This window comes from Lipotes vexillifer, unplaced genomic scaffold (assembly GCF_000442215.2).
Source record: "Lipotes vexillifer unplaced genomic scaffold, Lipotes_vexillifer_v1.1 scaffold872, whole genome shotgun sequence".
Taxonomy (NCBI): Eukaryota; Metazoa; Chordata; class Mammalia; order Artiodactyla; family Lipotidae; genus Lipotes; species Lipotes vexillifer.
Window position 1 is genome coordinate 540,673 of NW_006790064.1, and position 26,684 is coordinate 567,356.

The window sequence follows — 26,684 nt, forward strand, 5'->3', positions numbered from 1 at the left end:
ACAGTTAATTTACCCTTTGAATGGCAAGAATGGTGAACATTTACACCAAGTCTTGGCACTTTACAATATTCGACAAACATCAGGTATTTTTTGCTTAGGTTTGCTTTATTTTTTATTAATATTTATGGAGAAGGAAAATAAAATACTAATGTTCTGTTGAGGATACCAGGACAGTTGTTGGCTAGGGTGCCGTCTCAGAGTGAAAGATACCTTCACCTAGGGCCCTGATCCTGAGGGAAGGAGACAATGTCAGAAAGGAGAAAGGGAAGGATGGAGATGGAAAGGAGGGAGATGATGTCAAATCCCCTTGGCTTCGTGTACTCTTGCCCTTTTTATCTGGGGTGCAGTAACCGCCTATCTCACAACCTCGAATTCTCTAAACCTCATGTCTGTCTTCTCATAGATGCTTTATGAGCTGTCATGTGGGTGCTAGAATGGGATTCTGGAAATTACCAACTAATTTTTATTCCTCTGGATACATTGGTTGCCTGGCGCGCTAAAATAGTGTGAATTGGTTTTGAAATGAAATGTCACTTGTGGAAGAAAAGCACATAATAATTTGTTTAATTTAAACAATGGGGAGGAAGGGGAAGACATCTGAACTGCATTTCTTATGTAAATGAATGTTTATTGGACTTTCGGATGCTATAGAAATACAACTTCTGTACTGAGGAGGCATGATTACACATATTGATCACGCGAGAGGAATATAGATCAGTACAAAAACTGCTGTACCCTTTAGTTATTTTGGAGACAAACATGTTAATCATGTAAGGTAAAACTGGATGCTGCTTTCTGTCTTTGAAAGCTGTGCGACTGCCTTTGTGTTCCAGGAAATGCTTGGTGCAGAACCATCAGATTCCACGTCTCCTCAAAGAAGAGGTGTGTTGAGGTAGAGATAGTGCTTGGGAAGCCCCAGGCAAAAGGCAATTCTCCTTATTCTTATAGATCCAACAGAGTTGATGAATTAAATAAATAAATGAAAATACAATGGATGGACGAGTAAATGGAGAAATAAAAAATATAAGTGACATCCTTAAAGTAGCTCTTGGTGAGCCCACACTCCTAGATATTCAACAAATTACGTATGGAAAAGAGAAGTTTGGAAATTGTCAAATGCCTGAGGTTAACCACAGTGAGTGTTGGCTCTGGTCCCTCCAGGACACCAGCAACTGGCTGAAATAAGGGGAGCTGGAATTCCAGAGCAGTCCGGGTCTGCCGTTCTCGCTCAGTGGGCTCGGGGAGGGAGTTTAGAGCCGGCTTGCTCCACGGCGGCCCGCAGGCCCCGCACCTCGGGCCCCTCCACGTGCTCTCTCTCCGCTCCCTCCCCACCTCCTCGACTCCACAAGGGGAGGGAAATGAACCTTCAGGTGCGACCCAGCAGGGGGCGTGGGCGAGCTGACCCGAGGGCAGCCCGCAAGTGTCCCGTTGTGTGGGTGTGGGGTAACTTGGGTGGGAACGGCGTGGAGGCCACCACGACGAAGTCCTGCGCCTCGTCGGTGGGGTGTGTGCAGAAAGAGCGCGGATAAATAGGAGGCTCCCTCTTCCCGGCGACACTCGCGTAGCCGGTCGGCCGCCCGCCCGGGGTGTCCGCCCGCCCGGTAGCCGGGTGCCAGCCTGGGGAGTAGTTTTGCTTCCTGCTAGCTCCGGGATTCGTTTCCAGGCACTCCGTCGGGCGCCCGTGGCCCGGGAAGGGGGCGCAGGAGGAGGCGGGAGACTCGTCTCGGGGCTGCTAGGCCCGGCAGCGGGGTTGATGGCCCGGGCCGTCCCGGGCAGCGGCGCCAGCTCCCTGCCACTGCTCGTGGCCCTCGCCCTGGGTAAGTGGTCGCTGGAGACCCAGGAGGAAAGTCTAGGGTGGAGTCGCAGGGAGGGCGAGCCTTCCGCGCTTGGCATTTGGACCCGAGGGGGCCCTGGGGTTGGCAGGGGCGGGTCGAAGAACTTGGACTACTGGGGTAGCACGAGGTTAAGGATCCGGCACTTGGGCACCTGGGGCTGCACCTGTTGCTGCGGCCCTGGGCGCAGGGGGCGGTCCGAGGGCGGAAGGGATCCCGTGGGCGGGCGCAGAGCGGAGGGCCGGGGCGCCTGTGCTCTTGGGCGTTGCGGCGCGGTGCCCGCGAGCGAGGAGGTGTGGCAGGTGGAGGATTTTGGGAAATCCACCAAAGCGGGAGCCTGGGAGACTAGACCGAAAAGACATCCTCTGGGAAGAAGAGGAAAGGGAACTCCTTGGCTTGAGATGCAGGCCGCCGGGAGTGCGGAGCAGGGTGGAGAGAAGTTTGCCTGGGCACCCTGGGCGCGTGCTAGGGAGAGGAAGGGGACGACCCCGGAGAGACGAGAGCTGAGGAAGGCCCGAAAATGAATTATTCCACCCCTTTCTTGCTGGCGAAGTTGGGAGGGGCAGGAGGAGGGAGAAAAGATTCAACTTTTGAGACCTGGATCTCCTGATAGGGAAACAAAAGGAAAGGGAGATGACATATTTTACGGAGGGCAGTATTGATGAAACACATAGCTGCTTTACTTGGAGTATATTATTTCCTGTTTCAAGGAGAAGTTGCAGAGAGAAAACTTTTCTTCACTTCGAAGGTGAAACTTGGGTGGTTAGGTTAAGGACTACTGGGTGTGGTCGGTCACCTGGTGTGAGGGGACAGTGGCTAGTGGGAGAAGTGGTAGGATGCCTGGCCCTCCCAGAGGCTCTCCTCACCTCCTTGGGAGTCAGTGCAGGCAGAGAAAGAGCTGGAACTTCGGATGCTGGGGCAAGTTTATACTGCTGGAAGCAGTGTTCCCCTGCCCCTCTAGTATGGGAAGGTAGCTGGTAGATACTTAAGTGGGAAAATCCTACTACTGCAAGGCATCCCCTCTGCATCACGGTCATTTGTGCGGGGTGCAGGCAGAGGGAAGGGAAACTGGCAATATTTTGTAGTCCTAGCTGGGATGAGGGGTAGGGACATCTGGGCTTGGGGCATCAATGTGGGAGGAGGGGCGCCTCCGCAGCTGAAGCGTCTATGTGATGAGGACACTACCTTCCAGCCTGCAAAGGGCCAGGCTTTCTCTTACGGAGGAAAAGAGGTGGGATCTAAATGGAAGCCTCCATTTGGCTGTGTCCTTGGAATAAGAGAGGTGCCTTAAAGGTGTCATGACCTTGGCCAGAAGTGGATCAGACTTAGATCATGGTTAGAGAGAAAGGACTGATTTACAAACCCCGCAGAGGAAGAGGTCAGAAACAATTTGGAGTGATGTGGAGCCTGAAGAAGGGCAATGGGCCTGAGAGTTAGGCCTAGAGACTATGCTTTGCTAGCATCACTTGGATGAAGCTGGCATTCTCTTCCTCCATTTTATCTGGTCTGTCCTACTGTCAAAGTGTTTACTGAAAATCTGCTACAGTCAGCAAGATGCTAGAGTATATGGGAATGGAGGTGGGAGGAGGGCTCAAGAGAGTCCTAAGACATGATTCTTGCCCTAAAAGATGTTATGTTGAAGTTGGGAATGCAGGACTAACAGATGTGAAACGATAGGAGAAAAAGTCATGAAACCTGCGAAAGGAGAGCTCAACAGGGAGGGATGGAGCAGTGGGGAGATTGCATGGACGACCTGAGTGGGTAGGATTGAAACTTGGTAGGATTTGAAATATCAGTAGTAGGGGAGAGAGGGGGACGAAAGGCGGTACAAGCATTTAGTAAAGGGTTGGTGATGGGAATGAGATTAATTTCCCGGGAAGACAGGCAGTCAGCCTGCCAGAAAGTAGAACTGATGAGAGGCAGACAAATTATGAAGAGCCAAAAAAGCCAGATTAAAATATTTTGATATAAATCAATAAACAGTTAATCACACACCATCATAGGTCTTGAATACAGAGTGATGTAATACGAGCAATGATTTAAGGAGATAAACCTGGCAGTGGGGTGCAGTGTGGGAGGAGGGGAGAGGGCCAGAGGACCTGATTGTCTCAGGTATAATCCAGGCACAAGCTAATACAGGACAAGATTAGGGTGATGTGCCAGCAGAAGTGTTATCGTAGAAATGACTATTTCAGGTTGATGGACATTCTTCCCCATTTACTATCACACGGTACTTTATTTTTTTCTCAAAACTTATCAAAAGGCAGAAATGAAAAAAACAAAACAGAATTCTAATCCAGCGCTGTTGTAACTCAGGGTGACCTAAGTGTGCAACTGCCTTGTTGAATGTTTGGTTTAGGGAATTGAATTCAGTCTCTAGACTCCCTAAGAGGCTCCACTCCTTGCAAAATGCCAAAGGATGTAATTTGTTGACATCAGTGTTTCCATTAAATGGTCCTATTTACTTTTAAGTCTCATTCCTAATTTAAGTCACATGTTATCTTATTTACTTCTTGAAAAGAATGTGAGCAGTGGCTGTGTGATGTTCTAGGTGTGTGTGCGCGTGCGTGTGTATGTGTGTGTATGTATGTCACAGCGAAAGTGCCTTGAGAGCTGGTACTGAGCAGACGTTGAGACCTGGTTCCAGCTTCTGCCATTCTGTGACTTGAGATATCTGTAAGTTACAATTTTCTGGGCATTGTTTTTCTCATTTATAAAATAAACGAGTTGCTTTAGATGAGACTAAGGTGCTTACCAGCTTGACATTCTGCTGATCTTTAATGAACATTTCTACTGGGAATTTAAGAGAAAATTTTTTTACAATAATATTTAACTTCCATTTACTTGTAACGGGTCTTTGTTTCCTGTAAACTTTACCTTAACAAAGAGAACCATGGATGCTTGCTTGTTTGATAAATATGGTAAAGGGGCAATAACTTTGTTTAAAGTTTTTTTTTTTTAATCTTGAAGAAATTGGACTCCCTATTTATTCTGTTTTAAAATTTCTCCCTCTCATCCAATTGCTATAACAAACTAAAGCTAAACTCATAACTAGTGAAAAAGGGAAAAAAAACGTTTCTTTTTAAAAAAATGAGTGAGTTTTAAGGTCAAAAATATGTTCCCCTCCTTATTAAAATCTAAACCATTAATATATGTAAGTTGGTTTTTTAAGTTCTTCTTGAGAATATGAATGCATTCATGATGTAATATCTAGGCTTCAAGTTGTAAAGCAAGTAGGCGTCAGCAGGTAAAATTCTCATTGTACAAAGGAAGTAGCTGAAGCCCCACACAGTGAAGATTTTAGAATGTGCCTCTTCAAATATGCTTTTGGGCTTAGAAGAGCATTAGGAGTTTTTTTCCTCTTCAAAAATCCCAGGTTTCGCAGGCCACACTTGCATATTAACAAGTGTTACAAATCAAATTTTGCTATTGCTTCATTCTCAGTTGTTGTGTGGAAATTCCCAAGTAATTCTGGAAGAAAGATCCCAATAATGGAGACAAGCTTTGTAGTGCCCACTGAAGGTGGTCTTGCTGGTGCTTGGCCTGCAAATATCTGTGCTGAGGTCAAAGGTGCCCAGGACAGAGAGTCCATGTGTCTGTCCACACCCCTGGCACTGCCCCATCTCTGTTGAGACTGCTTACCCCAGTACCCTGTGCTCCTGAAATCCATGGAGAGCCCAGTGGGAAAGCCTCATCTTGTTTTTTTCTCACCCTCTAATAGTAATCAACTCATGAATGTCACTAGGAGGATGAGGGGACAGTCAGAGAAACAGCACCAAGCTGTTGTCTGAGTCACTCTTCTAATCCATGAACCATGCTTGTCAACTTCTCCTCTAGAATTAGTGTCTTCCCAGGAGGGTCCAACTAAGCCAGAATCTGGGCTGCATGCAGTTTAGCCTTAAGCCACGATCCTGATACACTTCTAAAACTGCAGACAAACCCCTGGATCCACAAAGAATCCATATTCCAGTTGGTCAAGAGTCCACCCAAGTAAAATTTAAGAGGAAAGTCATCTGATTAAAACGACTATGCTTTGTACTGCTAATGACTGCAGTTTGCCCAGCCATATCTGTGTCTTAAAAAAGGAATCTTGGTAGCCCAAATGAATCTATAATTGCTAGATTTTAAAGAAATGAGATTTTTTAGATGGTTGGAGAGAGATTGCGTATTTAATCTTAATTTACAGCAGTTAGGTAGTAACCTACTTTGATTATCAGCAAGATCAAGTCAAATAGCAAAGAAGTACCTTTATTCATTCTTTACATTTTTTAGAGGATATGTAGTATATTATTTACCTGACCTGTAGACCAGAAGCACTGATTCCGAAACAGTGACGAAACGTATAACAACGTTTGTGTTCAGCCTTCTTATTTCAAAGTGTCTCCGTTGGTGAGTTACTAATATAGCTTTTCTCTCTTTGCAAAACCATGGATTTACTCATCCCATTAGCCTTATGTTTGAGATGTTGAGATGTCTAAAGAGTTCCTGGCACATAGTGGGAGCTTAAAACATATTAGTTAATTGAATGAGTGAATGCAAGTGGCTGTTTGTGACAATGCCCAGGCATTAAAGGGACAGCAGGTTCAGTAAAGAAAACAGTTCTATTTCTTGTTGGCAAAACATGCCCACTACTCAGAGATGATGTAGAAGGACGTGTTTCCTCATCTCTTCTTACTTGGGACTTGCTTCCCATCTTGATAGAGATCCTTTCACAGACGGACTTTTGTTTGGCAAGTAGTAAGTCTGCTTCTGTTTCTCATGTTTGGTAATGCTACCTATCTCTCATATATTTGGTTCTCCCCCATATTTGAATGGGGGAGACAGTGGGCGATAGGACACTAAAGTATAGTACAATGACATATCACTGTATTTCAGAGGAACCCAGTTCTCCTGACTTATTTTAAAAGCATTTAAGTTCATTCTAGCAGTCTCCTACCGTCTTTGCTTTCTCTGCTGCCTACCCATACATGTGTGGCACCCCAGGCACTGGCTATACCTCATGTTCTTGGACTCTTGGCTCTTCATCCCAGCCAGGAAACCTGCCTACTTATATCCCAGGCCCAGGCCATCCCAGCTGGTAGTGAACAGTTGGCATTGATCAGATCAGGTGTTTTCCTTTGGTCTGTGCCTAGAATCACTTTGGCCATCCTACTCTGACCCTATCCTTAAATGAACCTGAACCTGTGGGTGACTCCTGCACTTTCCTGGACTGCTTGCAACACTATGACACTTAGGGCACACTCCTTAGGGCAAATGGAGAGAGGTGACCTTGCTTTACATTCCCCCTGATTGGACCTGTAGGCCTATTCCTGAGGAGTAAGAAGAGCATATCCTGCATCAACGTGATGTTGTAGTCAAGAGTGTGGACTCTGAGCCAGACCATTTAGGCATGACTCCCCTGTTGCTGCGATTTACCAACTCCTTAATCTTGGACAAAGCTCTTAAACCCTCTTGGCCTCAGTTTCTTCATCTGTAAAAGCTGACAGCAATAGAACCAAGACTATTATGTGGACTAAGTGAGTTACTACATAAAGCACTTAAACTGTGTCTGGAACATAGTTAAGTTCTGGATTAACATGAGCTGTTATAATGGATAATTGGAAAGCACAGAAGAAATCATTAATTTAAAAAATTTGGATTTTTAAATTCTGGGTACTTCTGAAATGTAATCAGGGTCTACCAACTGGTGGAAAAACTTCCCCTTGCCTTTATTTCTCAAATTCCAGCTCCCACTAGTTATGAAATAGGCAATAGATCAAAATTCTCAAGAGTTCTCTTTTGGCTGGCTTTGATAGGAAGGAACAAATGTAAGAAATGCCACTGCAAAAGCAAAGTGCTTATCTGTTTCTAAAAAAAAAAGTCTATAGATTCTTCTTCAACTGCCAATTTTGATCCTAGTTTTATGCAGTGAACTTTGTGAATATGTAGATAACTTTTAAAGTATTTCATAGATATGTCTAAAAAGGAGAAATAGAATCATTGTGTTCATTTAAGCTAGCTGGAGTGTGTTTGTACTTTGATCAAAGGAAATTGCTGTAATATTCACCACTGGAAGCAAGCAAAGGAAAAAAAAAAAGAAATCTGCCCCCATCATAACCATGCTTTCAACAGTTCTTTAAACAGTTCCATTAGAATGTAAGCACCACAATGGCAGGGATTTTTGTCTGATTTGTTCACAGCTATATTCCCAGTGCCTAGAGGATTATTGTGCATAGTAGGTGCTCAATATATATTTGTTCAAAGAATAAATCGGGGTTTCCCTGGTGGCGCAGGGGTTGAGAGTCCGCCTGCCGATGCAGCGGACACAGGTTCGTGTCCCGGTCCGGGAGGATCCCACATGCCGCGGAGCGGCTGGGCCCGTGAGCCATGGCCGCCGAGCCTGCGCGTCCGGAACCTGTGCTCTGCAACGGGAGAGGCCACAACAGTGAGAGGCCCACGTACCTGGGAGAGGCCACAACAGTGAGAGGCCCCCCGTACCTAAAAAAAAAAAAAAAAAAAAAAGAATAAATCTGAATGCACACAGCCCAGGAAGTTCTCCTAGACCCGTAGCTTCTCATAACGCGTCGCAAAGATCTTGACGTAAACCTTGTAATTTCAGCATGTGCGCATGCGCATGCTTTCCTAGCTGCCACAATCAGAAACTAGAACTGTTTTCCAGCATCTGTTTATATTCCATCTTTAAGGTCTTCGAATTTGCTAACAATGACTTATTTTAGACAGTTCCTCACTGAGATGGCGGCTGTACCTCCTATTCTGGAGTAGGCTGACCTGATAGAATGAGATTTGCTCACGACATTGAGATATTGACTACCACCATCAGCAAAACGGCAACTTATCCAAAAGCAAGAATTTATCCCGAACCACTGTGGCATAGTGTTGGGTCGGTTGTTGGGAAGTACAGTCTTTATTTCTAAAACATGTAATAATGAGGAAGACATAGCTAAGTATTTGTACTATTTTAAAGTGTGTCTAATACTATTATACAGTGTGTCTAATACTGTGTTTAGCATTAAGAAGAGCTGTCCAAGTCACTGTCTTTCCAAAAAGAGTTTGTATTATATTGGGTATAAACGTTCATCAGAAATGAAACATCGTATAGTAAGTAGTTCAATACTTAACGGAGTTTAAATTACCTAGTACAGACTAAACATCTCAGAGAAGAATTTATTATGGGCTGAAGTGATTGTGAAAAAAATATCACCAAGGAAACAGGGAATTGAGTTAGTTTTTCCACGATGGTGGTAGAGGAAAAAAATGGGAGAAAAATTAGAAGGTGGATAAATTAATTACTTTTTTTCTTTTTTTGGTGAAGCAGAGAGTGAGCAGACTCAAAGCATAGAACAAAGAGTTGATTTTGTGTGGTATTGAGGGAAATATTGACTGGATGAGGACTTGTTTTTCAGAATGAGGACATTAGGCAGGATCCTGAAATTTTAAATTTTTTTTTTTTTTTTTTTTGCCGATGAGTGTCCTGGTTGTCATGCCTTTGGCTCTTTGGTCCTGAAGGGTTTGCTGGAGAAAACAACTCATCCCTGGCCACCAACACCCCTATCCCATAGGCAGCGTAACCTACACCCTCCCCCAGGATCCTGAATTCTTAATGCAGTGACGTCTTTGCAGGATTTCCTAGGAATTGGAGCTAGGAGGTTTTCTAATTTACATAAATTTATGCTTTTAATTATATGTCAAGACCTTATTTTAAAATATTATATGGTCTCCTACCTGAGGAGCCTGTTTTAATTCTGTGGAAATGTCTAGACTCCAGTTTTACTGGAGGCCCTATAGCTTGGTGAAGAGCTAAGTACAGATCAGAGGCTGACCTGAGTGGTTTGCTTCAAGGTTCCTAACCATGTACTGCTAGGTTTTCTAAGGCTGGAGGTGGCTCATAACCAGGGGGTAGCCCCACACCCATCTTAGAGTAGCAGTGTCACCTGGAGAAAGAGACTTATCCAAGAGGACAGATTCAGGGAACTGGCTCATGACCACATAACACTTAGAGAGAGAGGAAACTAAATGGGAATGAACTTTATTTTTCTCACAGAAGACCTCACTTTATTCTATGACAGCTCCATTCTCTACCATTAAGGGCATCCTTTTGTCCCTAACTCATGTTAGAAGGACTCCTTTTCGGGAGTGCAATAATAGTGGATAATGGATAGCTACTGTGATATTTTCAATAGGGGAATTATACAGGGAGTGCAGTGGTTTTAAGATTGGTTTTACCTAGCCCAGAAAGCCTGGACCAGGCAATGGAGAGAAAGGAATAAATTCAATAAATATTTCTAAGCAACAATTTATATGACATAATGACTTGTCTAAGTAACAAAAAAAGTATTAAAGCTGTTTCCAACACTGTTAATCTGGGAGAGAACAAGAATTTATGGTGCCATATGTGAAAGAGAACTTCCTTTTTCTGGTAGGGATGTGAACTGCTTTTGAGACATTCAAAAGTCTTATGAGCATTTGGAAATATGGATGTTGACTTCAAATTAGAGCAGTGGACCCCAGGTCTGATTGTTCTTCCAAGAAAAGCAAAAAGTACAGATTATTAGGCCTCTCCCCAGACCTACTAAAGTCTGGTTGACATGTCCCTATGAATCTAAATTTTTAAAGACTTTTCAGGAGAAGAAACAAATTTTCCTTATGGAATAACTGCAAATAATAGAGGTGGATACTCCCCCCTCTAAGAGGTAGAGCTTAATTCCTTGACCTCGTTGAGTGTAGGCTGGATTTGGTGACTTGCTTCCAAAGAATAGAGTATGAAAAGGAAAAAAAAAAAAAAAAAACCTTACAGTGCAAAAATCTGGTGAACACTACCTTAACCAAGTGGTCAGGGTAAATGTCATCAAAGATGCCAAATTCCTAAGAGTTTTGACACATAAAAAGGACATTAATGGAAAATTGATGAAGTCAGAATGTAGTCTTGAGTTTAGTCAATAGTAATCTACCAATGCTGGTTCTTAATTTTGATAAATGTACCACAGTAGTGAAAGATGATAATATTAGAGGAAATGAAAGTGGGTGAGGGGTGTACAGGAATGCTGTGTACTTTGCAACTTTTCTGTAAACCTAAAATTATTACAAAATAAAAAAAAATTATTACAAAAAAGACTCTACAGGAAATTTTAATGGCCACCCAGTTCGGACAATCACCTGGTTAGAAAATAGGGCTGAAAATATAAATGAATCACTTAGCTGATTATAATTTCAGGCTCTAGCACAGTGCCTAGCACACAGTAAACCCTCAGTACATATTTGTTCCAACACTAAGTCTATGGGTATTTCGTGAGATCAAATGACATTATAAAAAAGACCAAGGCAACATCATAGATAGAAAGTAGAATGGTGGTTGCCAGGGATTGGGGGAGCGGGAAATGGGGAGTTAGTGGGTATGGAGTTTCAGTTTTGTGAGATAAAAAGAATTCTGGAGATCAGGTGGTTATGGCTGTACAACAATATAAATGTACTTAATATCATTGAATGGTATATTTATAAATGGTTAAGACAGTAAGTTTTATGTTATATATATTTTACCACAATAAAAATGATCAGAAGAAAAAGAGGACTGAAAATAGAGTGTTGATGGCACCCATATATGGTGTAGGTGTCAGAAAAGTAGCTGGCAGGATTGATTGAAAAGGTAAGGATAAGTCAAGGAGCCAAGAGGAGGGTGAGTTTTAGATGGAAGATTTGGGAAGATCAACTATATCAAATACTGTGGAGATGGACGAGGCTGAGGCTCAGGAGGAGGTCACTGGTGGGTGAGCTCTGAGGAAATCATTGGTGCTCTGGAAAGACAAGAGACAGGAGATTGATGGGGAAGCCAAAGACACACACACACGCATACACACACACACACACACACACACACACACACATAACTGAAAGGATAGAAGGATAGAGATCAGGGTGGTGGGTAGAAAAGAGAAAGTTTTGGTTGTGAGAGTCAATTTCAAATTGTTGAAAAGGTGACCCAGCAAAGGTTTCCTCTGTGTAGTTCAGAGTGTACAACTTGGATTAATGAACTAACATTCCTGGAAGACAGCTCTCACATTAATTTAGGAAATTTTCTCCCAAGTAGAGCTCTGAAAAAATGGAATCAGCTGCCTTGGGATGCGGTGATCTTCCCATGCCTGGGCATGTCTGTGGTCTGGATTGCATTCACGGGAAGCTGTGTAGCGGTGATTCCTAGGTGAGGTAGGACCACCAAATGTTCTTATGACTCCATGAATTATAGACGCTACTATAATGTTACTTCACTTTGGGGGTACTTTGGAGGTTGGTACTGTCAGCTGACTTCTCTGCAAGGAGAAGACGCAGGACAGATGGAGACCTGGGGAGCTAACGGTAAAGAATTTTGAAAAAGAAAATCACTTGAGTGACTTCACTCCCACCCGGCCCAAACTGTATTCCACCATGTCTTTTCCTGAATAGAAACATCAAGGTTAACATCACCAATAATGCCATGTAGATATCATGTACCCCTCATATGATGTGATGAGAGGACATCTTGGGACATAGTATCAATCCCTTGCCCCAGGCTCAGTTTTTGCCTTAAAGACGCTGCACTCTTTATATTTTACCAACTATTAAGATAATAGTTATGACCTGGGATCCTGTCGTGATGGGGAAAAACCCTAGCATAACTATAATTGATTAATTATTTTGCAAAAATTTCAAATGTTATTATTTCAGGAGACAAATTTCTAACATCCTATGATAGGAAACTTCTGTGAGAAGATTCTCTACTTGTTTTTAGATAAATGATAATTATCCTGTAATAGAGGGTAAGAAGAACAAAATGTGATTTAGATGCCAGGTGAAACGATACACTTTCCATTTGCCTTCGCAGAAGGGTAGCAAAAGAAATGCACCCCGTTCTTTCTTAACGATTTCTACCCAACAGCCTTCACCACTATTAAATACTTCTTGATTTCTAGATCAGTCAGCTGCTTTATTCAGGATGTGGTGAACAGACATTGAAGTTTCAACTGGAAACGTGGTGTGACTATTTCTTAGTGAGTCATTTTCATAGGTCACACAAGAAAATCAATTGAATTATTTCACAGTCACACCACACACATCAAGAAGGCCCTTGTTTCTTTTTTTTTTTTAATCTTTATTGGAGTATAATTGCTTTATAATGGTGTGCTAGTTTCTGCTTTATAACAAAGTGAATCAGTTATACATATACATATGTTCCCATATCTCTTCCCTCTTGCGTCTCCCTCCCTCCCACCCTCCCTATCCCACCCCTCCAGGTGGTCACAAAGCACCGAGCTGATCTCCCAGGCCCTTGTTTATTGATACTTCTATGTAGAATTCTTCACTCCAGCTGGACATCTTTACTCATTGTCCCCCAAAACACACTCAGCTCATTTCTACGTCATTGCCTTCGGTCCAGTTTAGCTTCCAACTTCTTTTGTGAAAGTTTTCCCTATAATTTCTTCAGCTTAACATTGCCTCTTTTTGGAATTCCATTAGAATTTATTTTCTTTATACCTGGCAATTATACTGTCTGATATTGATTGACTGATGTTTCTGGTCTCTGCAAATGGTTTGATCAATAAAGATAATAATGGGTTAAAGTTAAGTTGGCTTGAGTTATCCTAACTCATTTTAAGGGCTTAAATTCTGGGGCTTTTTCAGGTTGGGAGAGCATCTACTCTGACACCCTATGTTCTTTTCTTTACCATTATTAAAGTTTGATGACTGTTTCCTCATGGGTCAGAGGCTGTGTTATCACTGGATCCAGAAGCCAACTCCACTATTCCTCCTCACTTTGCATTCAGATAATCCTCCTTGATAACAAATTGTTCTTTTTCCATGGTTCCTTTTGCCTCCTCTCTTTGAACTATTATGGAAATTCAGTGATCCCAGAGCTTTTCATTTAAAGTGCTACAATGTCTGACTGTCTGGTCCGGCCTTATCATAAAGGGATAGAATTCAAAACGTCAAGTTTTGACAACTGATGATTTCTAAGAAACTAGCTCTAGGTTGCTATAGGGTTCCCATTCAATTTCGTCATTGTTGTCACAGATTTAATAACGGTCATGGCAAAAATAAAATGGTTGATTTACTGGCAAAGGCATTATCGTGGTGTTGACAACTTTCAGATATATGAGTTAATTTATGTATGACAGGTTGTTAAATTATTTCCCTCTCTGGGCTTTAAAAATATAAGAGTGTGGAGTTCTTTTATGAGTTAAAAAAATGTTATCCATCATTCTAAGCCCTTCTTAAACACCAAGATATTGTTTCTACCATTTGGAATAGAAATTTTTTTGGAGGCGGAGGAAGGTTGTCATATTCTACTCTCCTGATTTTGAATGGACATAAACTATTTGTGAAGACTCTCTTATTTTTTCTCTACCCTTGTCTTGGCCTCCCCTCCTGACTCTGAAAATCTGGAAACCCGTCTTTCAGATTTATAGAATAGGCAGTCCTCCAGGTGGTGTGATTTGAGAGACCTTAGAAAAATCCCTCCTTGTCCTGGAACAAGGCTCCCCCAAGGTGTCCTGATGCCCCCAATCCTCACTGTACTGGGACACGGAATCGTGCACTTCTTAAGGGCCTTTCAACTACCTCCCCTGTCCCTTGATCAGCTCTCCACTCATACCATCTTGCCCCTCTTTTGGGACTTTGAGGCCATGTCCCAGGGCATGTGTTCTGGCCTCTCACTCACCAAGGGGCCAGAGATTGGGGGAGGCAGCACCCAGTGGGGAAAATTTTGTCCAAAAGAAAATGGGTGATGGAAGTGACTGGGGCAGAGAAATTCCTCCTTCATTCTTTCTTCTATAAGCAACTTCAAGACGCAGTTCCTTTCTGAACCTTTTACGTGGCCCTTGGATGAGTGAATGTGTCACTCATTTCGGTGTCTTTGTGGCTCGCTCTGGAGCTGCACCCAGCATGATGGGTACACACATTACATTGCTTTGCCTCCTTCTCTGCTTGCTTCCCTTTTTCTCATTCTCATGGCCCAGAGCTTGTACCTCCCCAATAAAGTGATAACCCCTTAATCTGTGTCTCAGGCTCTGCTTTCCAGAAGACCCAGGTTGAGGCACTTGATTCTAGAGTACTTCTGTTGAGTTAAGCAATTTCTCTCCTTGCAGGTCTGCTTTGAAAGTAAATACATTTAGAAAGGGAAATCTATGAAGAAATTATGTTCTATTAGGGGAAATGTTAAAGCAGTAGGAGGATACTGGTTTATAGGAGGGGAAAAGACAGCAACAAAAAAGATAGAAAAGGAGTTAAAAAAAGATGAAGGAGAACATCAATGTCAAACTTAATCTATTTCACACTTTTTTACTCAGCCACCCACAAGCTCAATGTTAAACAGCATTTCCACCACTTAATATATTTTTTCAACTCCATTTTAGACATGTCCTCTTTTTGGACATAGAAAATACTATTTGTGTATAGTATGCACACTCAAGATTCTGTTTTTCTTTTTGACAATAAAGATACATTGGGAAATTCCCCAGATGCTTATAGTTTTTACTCCTAACGTTGATTTAAATTTTAAAATTTTGTTAACTTTATTTTTCAGAAATTAAAATTCGATTTCTAATCAAATATAATCCATTTGACTGTTAAATAGTATCATCTAAGATCTGACTTTATCTGTTGTATTTGTATCACTGAATCACTTAACTAACCAACTGAATCAGTAACTCCCATCTGACATAAACACCATGCTGAGTACTGGCAGAACTGTGCTGAAAATACAAAGAACCATACCTGCAGAAGATGGCATATTTCTATTAATCAGTTGAGGTGCATTAATGTCTTTTTAAAAACACTGGAGAAAAGCAGCATGTGGAAAGACCAACATACAGATTTTCCTCATTGAACACATATGTATAAGTGTACTATAGAAGTATAGTATGTATGTGTATTTATCTTTTGTAGTTTGTTTCACAAGCATATTTTATACACAAGTCAAATCACATCATAAGTGTAGAAATTTGTCAATTTTCATTAATGAGACTTGAGAATCTATGAGTAACAAGAATTCTTTTTTACTTCTGTTCTCTTAGAGCTGCTATTTTGTTGAGTGCCTATCTTGTGCCGGGCATTACTGGGGTTAATAATTCATAATTTACTTTTTGCACTTTCTTTAAACAGAGAGTTAAATCGTTACCATGTAAGTTATATATTATGGGCCTCAGTTTACAGATGGGGACACTGAAGTTCAATACTGAGTAACTTAATCTTATCACAAAGCTGGTGATCAAAAGGTACATTCAGGATTCAAGTACAGCTCCATTTGACTTCAAATATCTTTTTCCTATTAATCTATACTGCTTCCCTCTAATATAAATGAAATATCAGAGATCTGACTGTGAAATATTCTTCTAATTTCTGCTTATATTCATAAATTGACACATTCTCTGTTGATTTACAGTTGAATTGTCTAATGGGACATGGAGTGTGGTTTGCTTCCTAAAATAAGATTGATGTGATGTCATAGGAAATCACTGGATTTAGTAAACACAAGTAGAAGTTAGGGTATCTAAGAAGATATCCTAAGTTATCAGAATACAATGTATGGACATTTTGTGATAATGTTATGTTTATTTAAAAAATATAAAATGTACTTGGCTCTAAAAATGGAAAGTTCAGCTCAGAGATGAGGCAAATACAACGTATATGACTGTTTAGGTTGGTCACATTTGATCTTTTTCAGTAGTTGACCCAGCTGGTGTATGACTTACCTCAGCGTTAGCAGTAACTTTGAGACAGTGGGTCATGCTCCGTGTCAAGCTGTGTCTCTTTGAATGCTTGTATTGTTCCCAATGACTTCATTCTCCGTGATGGCTGATGGGGATAACACTTTTAATACATTCTGTAATTTTTAATTTGAGAATCTCAAAGTGCATAAAAGTAAGTGGAGCTTTGACTCACTAAAGTAGAATTGGGTTTCTTTTCCTTTTTGTCTTTAATTTTATGAGTGGAGTTGGTATTTAAAAACCAGCCCCAGAGAATATGGGGACATGTGTATGCATATGGCTGATTCGCTTTGTTGTGCAACAGAAACTAACACAGTATTGTGAAGCAATTATACTCCAATAAAGATCTATTAAAAAATAAAATAAAATAAAATGTCCCACTAAAAAAAACCCCAAAAAACAAAAAACCAACCCCAGAAATAGGAGCTCAATATCCAGTCACTTAGCAAATGCAGCTAATCTAACATGATTTTGTTTTATTTGTTTTTATTCCTTGAATGCATCTGAGAATTCTTCAGGTCATGTGCAGCAGGGAGGCATGGATAATAGGCGGAATGAAAGAATAAGAAAACAAAGAGGTTGTGAAATATTTGGATGACAGGTAAAATTTAACACAATAACATTTAAAATGGACAAGTACAAAATCATTTCTCAGGTTAAAATTAAAATGAAACAAAACAGAGCAAAACCAAAAAGAACAAAAAAGCCACTAATACACTGCTTTCTGGCAGTATAAGTGGTTTAAGAGCTTCTATTTATTCTAAGCAGAATAAAACCCCTGTACTTAATGGAATAGTTAAAAAGGGCTGATATGCTATGGAGCTGCATTATCAGGAATATGGTGCCCGCAATGTGAGAGCTGAGAGCCCCACTCTATTCTGTCTTTGCCAAACCACGTAAAATGGCCCTGTATTTTAACCTTGTTTTTAAGGAGGATGTCAAGGCTTATGAGAGGTCTTGATGATGTCAGGTAAAATACGGTTGGAGGAACCAGGATGTTTAGCCTGAGGAGGAGAAATCCTTTCAGGAAGACTTGATCTCTGGCTTCAAATATATGAGGATCAGTCACGAGAAAGAGAGATTAGACTTATTCTAGGTGATTCCAATGAGCAGAGTAAAATTATGGGAAGGCAAAAACCAGTTCAACATAAAGAAGCATTTATAGAGCTTTAGAAATAAGTGCTTAATTTTTTTTGAATGAATGAATGATTGTGAGTGAAAGAATGGATGAATGGTCTCATTGAAATGTGATGCCTTAGAAGGGAGTGAAGTCTCTGTGCTGAAATTTTAAAGGTGAACTCTCCCAGGAGATGTTTTTAGGGGAGCTGAGCGTTGGTATGAGATTTGAATACCTCTAAGGTTCTTACTAATTCTGAAATTTAATATAATTTGTGACTCTTTTGCATGAAGATCTTATGTTTTCCGTATCTAAGTTTGGAGAGAATTGCAATGGTTCTCAACCAATGTAATTTCTCCCCCAGGGAAGCACTTGGCAAGGTCTGGGGACAGTTTTGATTGTAACATCTCAGTGGTAGGTGGAGGAAGGGAGGGGGATGCTACCGGCATTTTGTGGGTAAAAGCCAGGGATACTGCTAGTCATAGTACAATGCACAGCATCCCACAGCAAAGAATTATCCAGTCCAAATGCCAGTAATGTGGAAGTTGAGAAACACATTAGATGTTTCCCACTCATTTTAACCAGAACTTGGATTTCCTTGAGCAATGAGGTCAGATGTATTGAATATAAAATACATTTAAGCTCTTATTTTCCAAAGACTTTCCATTCACTCAAAATAGAGTTATACTTGCCAGAATTACTAACTTTGACTGCGAAGAACTACATTGCACTTGCAGAAGTGGCCCTGCCTTTTGGGCTAAACTTTCCAACCTCTCTGCTCTGTCATTAATCCATCCTTTGCCTTTCTCCTGTACCTTTGGCATCTTCCTGTCAATGATCTTTCATAATAAAGCAAAAGCAAAATAACTCTCTTTTTTTCTGTGCATATTGACTAATCTTAACCCCCCTCCCTTTCTCAGTTCAACATCTGTGAAGAGTAATCTCCAATTATTTGCACAGCTTTCATACCATTACTATTTCTTTAGCAAGAAATTGCTAGTGCTTTTTGGTTGTCAAATCTACTGCATATATTTCAGTTCTTATCTTTAATTCTCCATCAGTTTTTATACAGTTGACCAAATGCTTCTAGAAAACATCTCTTCTTAGTTCTGTGGCTCTTTTTTTTTTTTTTTTTTTTTTTTGTGGGACGCAGGCCTCTCACTGTTGTGGCCTCTCCCGTTGCGGAGCACAGGCTCTGGACGCGCAGGCTCAGCGGCCATGGCTCACAGGCCCAGCCGCTCCGCGGCATGTGGGATCTTCCTGGACCGGGGCACGAACCCGTGTCCACTGCATCGGCAGGCGGACTCTCAACCACTGCACCACCAGGGAAGCCCTGTGGCTCTTCTTGATCCCTTGAGGACTCTTCTCTTTCTGCCCCTCTATTATATTGATTTTTTCAGTATTCTATCCATAATCAGCTTTCTCTTTTCACATGGCTCTTTCTAACAGATCAATATGTGTGGCGTTAAGTACCAGTTTATTTCTCATAACTCCTAAATGTAGAACTCATAGCTATGACTTCACTCCACAGCTCCAGATCTAATATCCATTTACTGTCTCTAAATGAGACACAGTCATCTCCAATTCAGAGTGTCTAAAACTGATTTTTTTTCCATGCCTGTCTTAGTCAGTTTGGGCTGCTTTGATAAAATAACATAGACTTGTAACGACATTGGCTTGTAAACAACAAACATTTATTTTTCAAAGTGCTGGAGGCTGATAGGTTCCAGATGAAGGGTCTAGTAGATTCAATGTCTGGTGAGAGCCTGCTTCCTGGTTCATAGACAGCCATCTTTCTGCTGTGTCCTCACATGGCAGAAGGGGCAAGGGAGCTCTGTGAGGTGTCTTTTACAAGGGTTCTGGACCCATACACGAGGTCTCCACCCTCACAACCTAATCACCTCCCAAAGGCCCGTCACATCCCATTAGGGATTAGGTTTCAACAAGAAATTCAGTCTACAGTAATCCTCAACCTGTTTGTCTTCTTGTATACCTTATATTTGTGATTGGTACCACAATCCAGACATTCACTCTAGTTACAAACTCCGGAGTCATCCTAGACTCCCTTTTCCTTATCTCCCACTCTAGCCCATTAGTCACCAAGTCTTTTTTTGTATTTCACTTTGTGAATATCTCTCGCATTCATTTCTTCTCCATACAGCTTTGTGTGCCACCACCTCACTTAGGTATGTCTGAAATCACCTGTATTTGTATTAAAGCAAACTTTTCAAACTGAAAGAAAAGAAGATGATCATGTTGCTTCTCACTTAAAACTTTTCAATGACCCCATTTTAGCGACATAACGGAACTCAAAGTAACTAACATGGCTCTTAGGCCATTTGTGACCTACCAGCCCTCCAGTCTCCTCTTCCATCACAAGCCCCAATCACCCTCCAAGCGAACTAGACAAGTTATTCATGCCATGTCTTTTTATAAGTTGTCCCTTTTATTTAGAATGCCCTGGTTCATTACAATTTTATTTATCCTTTTCTTAAAAATTAATTGTTTTTAATAAAGTAATAAATATACACAAATTAAAAAAAATCAAATAGTACTAAAAAGTTTATCATGATGAATAGCAGATCTTTGTACCTGCCTCCCTGCGTCTTCAGCACCCTAGAATCAACCACTTTTGACTCCTTCAGGTGCCTCTTCTGTGTTTATCTCTGTATTGCTCAACAGTATGCTTATAGTGCTATTTCTTGACTTGTCAAGTTTAGACTTTTACCTATTGAGATTCTCTTCTAATTCTAGTCTAGTTACTCTAAGGGTGGTACTCAAAACACTTAAGAACTAGCACAGCACAGATTATGATTAATCACAACCACTTTCTCCACATGGTCTGTGTTGGCTAATTACTGGTCCTGATTTTATGACAAATTTTGTTAAATTATCAGTATTTACATTATTATTACCATATAAATATTGTCCACTGCTGAAACAAATAAGGTACTATAATTATGTCATAGTACCTTATAACATAATTACTTGCTTACACAATTTTCATTTTCTAGAAGTTATTAATTGATGTTTTAAAAAATTATTTATTACTCATTAAAAACTCACCATAATTCCCGCCTTCTCAGTGAGTCTTGGCTGCCAGGCAGAGTTGATTCTCCGCTCTGTTATTCCTGTATTACCTCTTTCGTACTCATCACACTATACCTTATAGATTTGTGTGTCTATCTTCCTTGCCAAAATGTGAGCTCCTTGAGGTTAGTGATAATATGTTATCTTTGAACCTTCAGTGTTGTGCACCAGTGCCAAACACAAAATGTTTAATAAATATCTGTTGAATTATGGATGGAACAGGAGTGGCCTTTGTCTTTGAAGCAGTCTTCAATATTGGGTGGATGGTTTTGTGAGCATTTCTCTGATTCCTGAGTCGCTCCATACAGATCGCTCACTCAAACGCCTGTCAGGGTCTACACAGTTAAAATGAATGAACACAGCAAGCCTGATGGGGTCTGTGGCATTTAAAGTGGTCACGTGCTACTAGGCTCTAGCCAGCTGTTGCCATGAAGGTGTTTCAGATCTGTGTTGCCAGACCTTCTGCTTTGTAAATAGAAGCAGGAAAATCCAGGCTTGATATGAACTGTCATGATTCAATTTTTTAAAACTATGCAGACTAAGTAAATGGTTCTTCAGGCTCAAGCTCGATTTGGTTCATGAGCACCAGCTGATGAAGATTATTAGGTGGGAGTAGGAGGGACTGTGGACCCTGTCCCAGAGCCTTGAGCTTGGCGTCTGGTTGGCCTGAGAATGTCTCTCCTGCAAGGGGTCCTCCACAGGGGCTCTACCCAGTGGAATTCCTTTGCCAGCTGATGCCAGCATGTGGAGTGAGCCTTAGCAGAAGAGAGCCTGGGCTCAGCCTGCCAGAATGTTAGGAGGGCCAGGCAGGGTTTCAATGGAATCAGGACTTCCTCTGTTATGTGGAAATAAAGAATGATGTGTTAAATCATAAGTGATAGTGGGAAGGAGCAGAAGAGTAAAAATTGTATACTATGTGCCAGGCCCTGTGCGTGCCTTTTCTTATGTTACTCAACTTAGTTTGTACAATAGCCCTGAGGCAGAGATATTGTCATCTTCAGTTTGCAGATGTTGAATCTCTATGAGATTTAGTTTATTTTTCAATTTCCATCATCAGAACAGATCAACTGCAGAATTAATGCCTCTTGAATCTGCCCATGAAGAAAGCCCATGTATGGGATTTAAAAAATGATTTAAATCTGTTTTTATAGTAAAAAAGAAGATGGTTAAAATTTTCCACTAGAAATTGATTGTTTAGTTTGTTTATAGGTTGACCTAAGATTGGTCAATCTTTCAACATTTGTTGAATATCCATTGTATTCTGTTGTTAGATTCCAGGATTACCAAACTGATTAATATACAATTCCTGTGCTTGAGAAGTCCTAAATGATTGTTTCTGGTTTGTTCTAAGTGTGAAAGGAGGGAGCCAGGTATTGGGATAAAAGATAGGAAAATTCTGGAAATTTGGTTGCCAAATTGTTATTGTTGTTTTTTTAAAATTTTGATCTACTCCTTTTTTCTTGATGCAATAAACAGAATATTCAGATAGAAAAATAAGAAAGTGCAAATAAAGAAAATTAAGGAAAAAGTCTTCTTCTAACCATTGTGGGCAACTCTCTACCTACTTACTTACCCAACTTTTTTGACTATTTATCTGTATGGATATTTTTATACTTATCACAAACAGACGCAAACACACAGATCCCACTACATCACTATTCTGTAGCCTGCATCTCTTACTGAGGAATATTTTGAAATGTTTGAAAATCATTTTTTATGGCTGAATAGCATTTTATTGCATGGAAGTATTCCATATATTTAATCAATTCTCTATTGTTAGATATTTAGGTAATTTCTAATTTTTTATAACCAATGTCACATGGAGAAATTTTGTAGCGAAATCTTTTTATGTATGTTAAATTATTTCCTTAGGAAAACTTACTAGAAATGAAATTACTGGATTTAAGTGCATGTACAATTTTAAGCTTTTAGCTTTTAGCACACATAGTGCTAAATTGTCCTCCAGAAAAGTAATACCAATTTACCCAACCCCAATGGATATGAGTTTCTATTTCTCTTCACTGTTTCCAATGCTAGTTACCACCTCTTTTTTAAAAAAAAAATTTTTTCGAATTCAATAGAGATAGAAAAGAATTTCTGTTTTGAAAAACTCTTTTTGAAGACCTTTTGGCTTTTGACCTTTCTGGATACTATTGTTCTCTGGTACAATAGTATCACTTTGTGTTTTGGTTACTTGGCTGGCTATTTACCTGCCTTAGTAGCTTTGGAGCAGTTTGAGGGTAGAGCATGTCCTATCCACCTGTGTGTTTCTGGGTGCTCGTGGATATTTGTTGAACTGAATTGTACTGGAGGACATGTATAGTTTAGAACCTTGGCTAGATGTATAAATGTCAATACAACCCGTGGGCAAGTTACTCTGTTCCTACCAGTTACATAATAATGAGAATTTAACTGAACATCGATTATGTGCCAGCAGTGTATTAAGTGCTTTGCACACTTACCTGGATGAATCCTCACAATGCTCTGAAGAAGAGATTATAATCATCTCCACTTTGCTGATGAGGAAACTGAGAGGTTATAAAACTTGCCCAATGTGCATGGCTGTCAAGTGGCAAAAGCAGGTTGTGAACTCAGGAAAAGTTAACTACCAAGCCGTCTTATCTCTCCTCCACTGCCCTCCCCTCTCCAACTCTTATTGTAGATATTTAAAAAAATATATAAAAGTAGAGAGAACAGCAGAGTGACCCTTGATATACCCACCACCCGGCTTCAACAGTTACCAATATGTGGCCAATCTTGTTTCATCTATGCCTTTCCCTCGCTACCTCACAGCCCTCTTCCCTGGTTGGATTATTTTAAAGCAAATCAGAGATTCATTAATTTCCTTAATAATTTCCTTAATATCTCTAAGAGATTATGGACTCTGTTTTTTATATCCAAACCACAATATCATTATCACACTTGAAACTATAACAATTTCTTAATATTCTCTAATGTCCAGACAATGTCAGATTTCCTTAATTATCTCATAAGTGATTTTTACTGTTGCTTTGTTTGAATCAGGACCCTCGCAAGGACTACACTTTGTATTCTAAGCTGTCCTAACCTCAACACAGTGTTCCTCTCTTCCCCATGCCTTTCTATGAAGCCTGTCCTTGTCAGAGACAGAGGTACTTAGCTGGAAGAATTTTAATTTTTTAAATAATGCCTATGAATTGAATATCTAGTTCGCATCTCCCCAGAAAGAAGCACACTCAACAGTTTATACCTGAAAAACACTGGGTCCGTGTGGCATGGAGAAACTACATTGCTACACAGGTTCATCATCCCTTCTCCCTGGAAATTCATCAGTGTATTCATCCGCTGGCTGAGAACTCCCTCTGTTCTTCTGCTTGTAGGATAAGGCTCCATCACAACTATGGTCAAGTCTCCTCATTTAAGGGGCCAGGGCTTGTCAGATGTAAGTGATGCTGGCTTGAAAATTCTGTCTTGAGCCCTGAGCTTAAAAAATGAGACACACTGGCCTGTGTAGCCCTCCCTTGCTGCAGGAGAATGACTTGGAAATGGGAGCCACAGGCTTGTTATTTTCATAAATCATCATGACTTTGATAGAAACTTTCACATTGAGCACATTTTCGTTGAACAAGTTTTCATGTTTGTTTTGGTTCTGTTTTAAAATTGAAGGTCTAGTGATCCTCCACTGTGTTGTGGCAGATGGGAATTCAACCAGGAGTCCTGAAAATGATGGCCTTCTCTGTGGAGATCGTGGAGAAAATTGCCCAGGTAACGCATAACAAGTGATGCATTTGTTTTTATCAGCTTTATATTCAACCTCAGAAACTTGACCCCCCCTAAATTTTAAGTTGTTGTTAATATAATAATCATAAAACTAGGTAGTTTTTTGAGCACATGTCAATGTACCAGGCTCTGGGCTTTACATACAGTAATTCATTCACTCCTTGCAAGAACCCTGTGAGCTGGATAATATTTTTTACTTTATTTCAAGGTGAAGCTAGAAAGAATGTGTAACTTGCCAAAGGTCACACAGCTGATATATCACAAATCTGGGATTCACGCTCAGGTCTTTCTCATTCTAGTGCTTCCATTCTTCATCATTATACTATTTTGGGCGTCATAGATGTGTGTGTGCTTCAGCCTCTGGCATGTGATGTCCTGGACTAGATTCATAGAAAGCTGGCATATTCTATTCAAATTAAAAAATTATTTTTTTCTGTTTTATAACTTAGAAGAAGGGAAGAAGGCAACAATTTTAAAACATATTTTACCTTGAAGATTCCTGAATTAGTATTCTCAAATTTAGTAGTCTGAGGCAGGGATCAGCCTTAGTAAAGAGTCAGATAATAAGAATTTAGGTTTTGTGGGTCATGCGGTCTTTGTTGCAACTATTCTGCTCTGCCACTGAACTATGAAAGCAGCCATAGACCTATGCAAATGAATGGCCTTGGATGTCTTCCAATAAAACTTTATTTAGAGAAACAGGCCGTGGGCCAGATTTGGCTTTTGGGCCATAGTTGGCTGACTCCTGGTCTAAGGTCTGTCTGTCCTTTATAAATTGCATGGTCTGGTGTTCTACAGGAGTTGTTTCTTATTTTAAAACAAAACAAAGCACAACACAGGCCAATTCCAAAAGTAGGGCAGAGTGGAGAAGAGCCTCCTGTATTCCCTGGAAACTTCTCTGAGCTGGAGGTATGGTGACGTGGTGTAAGTGCTTCTTTCCTAGCACCCTGGGAATGTTGTAACTGAGCCAGGAACATGCTGAGCAAGTCATCCTGATGTGAGTCATCAGTTCCAGCCCAATCTTCATCTTTTTTTCCCTCCCACTAGTGGGTGGTCTGGAGAGTGCCCACAGTCTGTGGAGTCCATCGCTGTCTTAGGTCATGCTTGTGCGGGTCTTGTCACCCACGTAGTGAGAAGGACAAAGCCAACTTTATGTGTTTGTGTGCTTTTCTTCAGTCTGGTTTCAAATGTCTTAAATGACAGCATTTTCACGTTTCCTTTGGGAGATTATTCCATAATCTGAAGATTGACAGTGTTAAAAAAAATCTTCCTCATCATCCTCCTAAATGTATCTTTATATTTTTTATTGTAGTAAAAACATTTAACATGGGATCGGCCCTTTTAACAAAATTTTAAGTGTACAGCACAATATTATTAATTATGGCAACTGATGTTGTATAGTAGATCTCTAGAAATTATTTATCTTACAGAACTGAAACTTTAAGAGGAGAGAAGAGAAGAGATGAGAAAGCATTGAGCCTCAATGCATTGCAGAATTTAGAGGTTAGGGGAACTGAGGTCAAACCAGCAGGGGAGAATGAGCAAAGGAGGTATCACATGCATTTTTTTTTTTTTTTTCCCACACGCACTCTTGAAAAACAAAAAGAAAGACAATTTTTTCCCTGTCGATTCTTCTTGTCTCCTAGCCATGAATAATTTTAGATACATGAAATACACTCAAATCTCAATACTGGATTCTTTTTTCTTCCTTTAAAGGGCTGGAATGAAAAGGGAAGCTCTAGGTGAAGGTTCACTCCTGTAAGCTCAGAAATGGTTGGCACAGTCCTTCTGGTTAAAAGACATGCTGATCAGACCTGATTGCCCGCCCCCCGCCCCCCATGTGAGCATATCCTAGTAAACCAGGAAGGTAATAAGTACATCTGTGAGATTTATTTTTCTTTTCCTGGAGAAACAGACCAATTCACATTTTTACAGGAAACTGCATTGAATGGAAGACAAATGGGAATCCTCAATTACAAAAAAATTTCCAATTTTGCACTTTTTCAAGAGCATCATGAATTTACATTCCCCTGTCCCACAGAGATAGTTGGCAAGATAAGAAGGAAAATTAACTTAAAAAGTATAAAACTGGGCTTCCCTGGTGGCGCAGTGGTTGAGAGTCCGCCTGCCGATGCAGGGGACACGGGTTCGTGC

At 40.7% G+C, this 26,684-nt stretch overlaps 1 protein-coding gene across 1 annotated transcript in view; it reads left to right on the top strand.

Annotated features, from left to right (window-relative positions):
• Positions 1-1,753: 1,753 nt before the first annotated feature.
• The window catches only part of BTC (betacellulin), a 38,021-nt gene continuing 13,090 nt past the window's right edge, over positions 1,754-26,684 (top strand). The window contains exons 1-2 of the mRNA XM_007463205.1: positions 1,754-1,817; positions 24,417-24,515. Of these exons, the coding sequence (XP_007463267.1) occupies positions 1,754-1,817; positions 24,417-24,515 (163 nt within the window). The remainder of the gene's footprint in view (positions 1,818-24,416; positions 24,516-26,684) is intronic.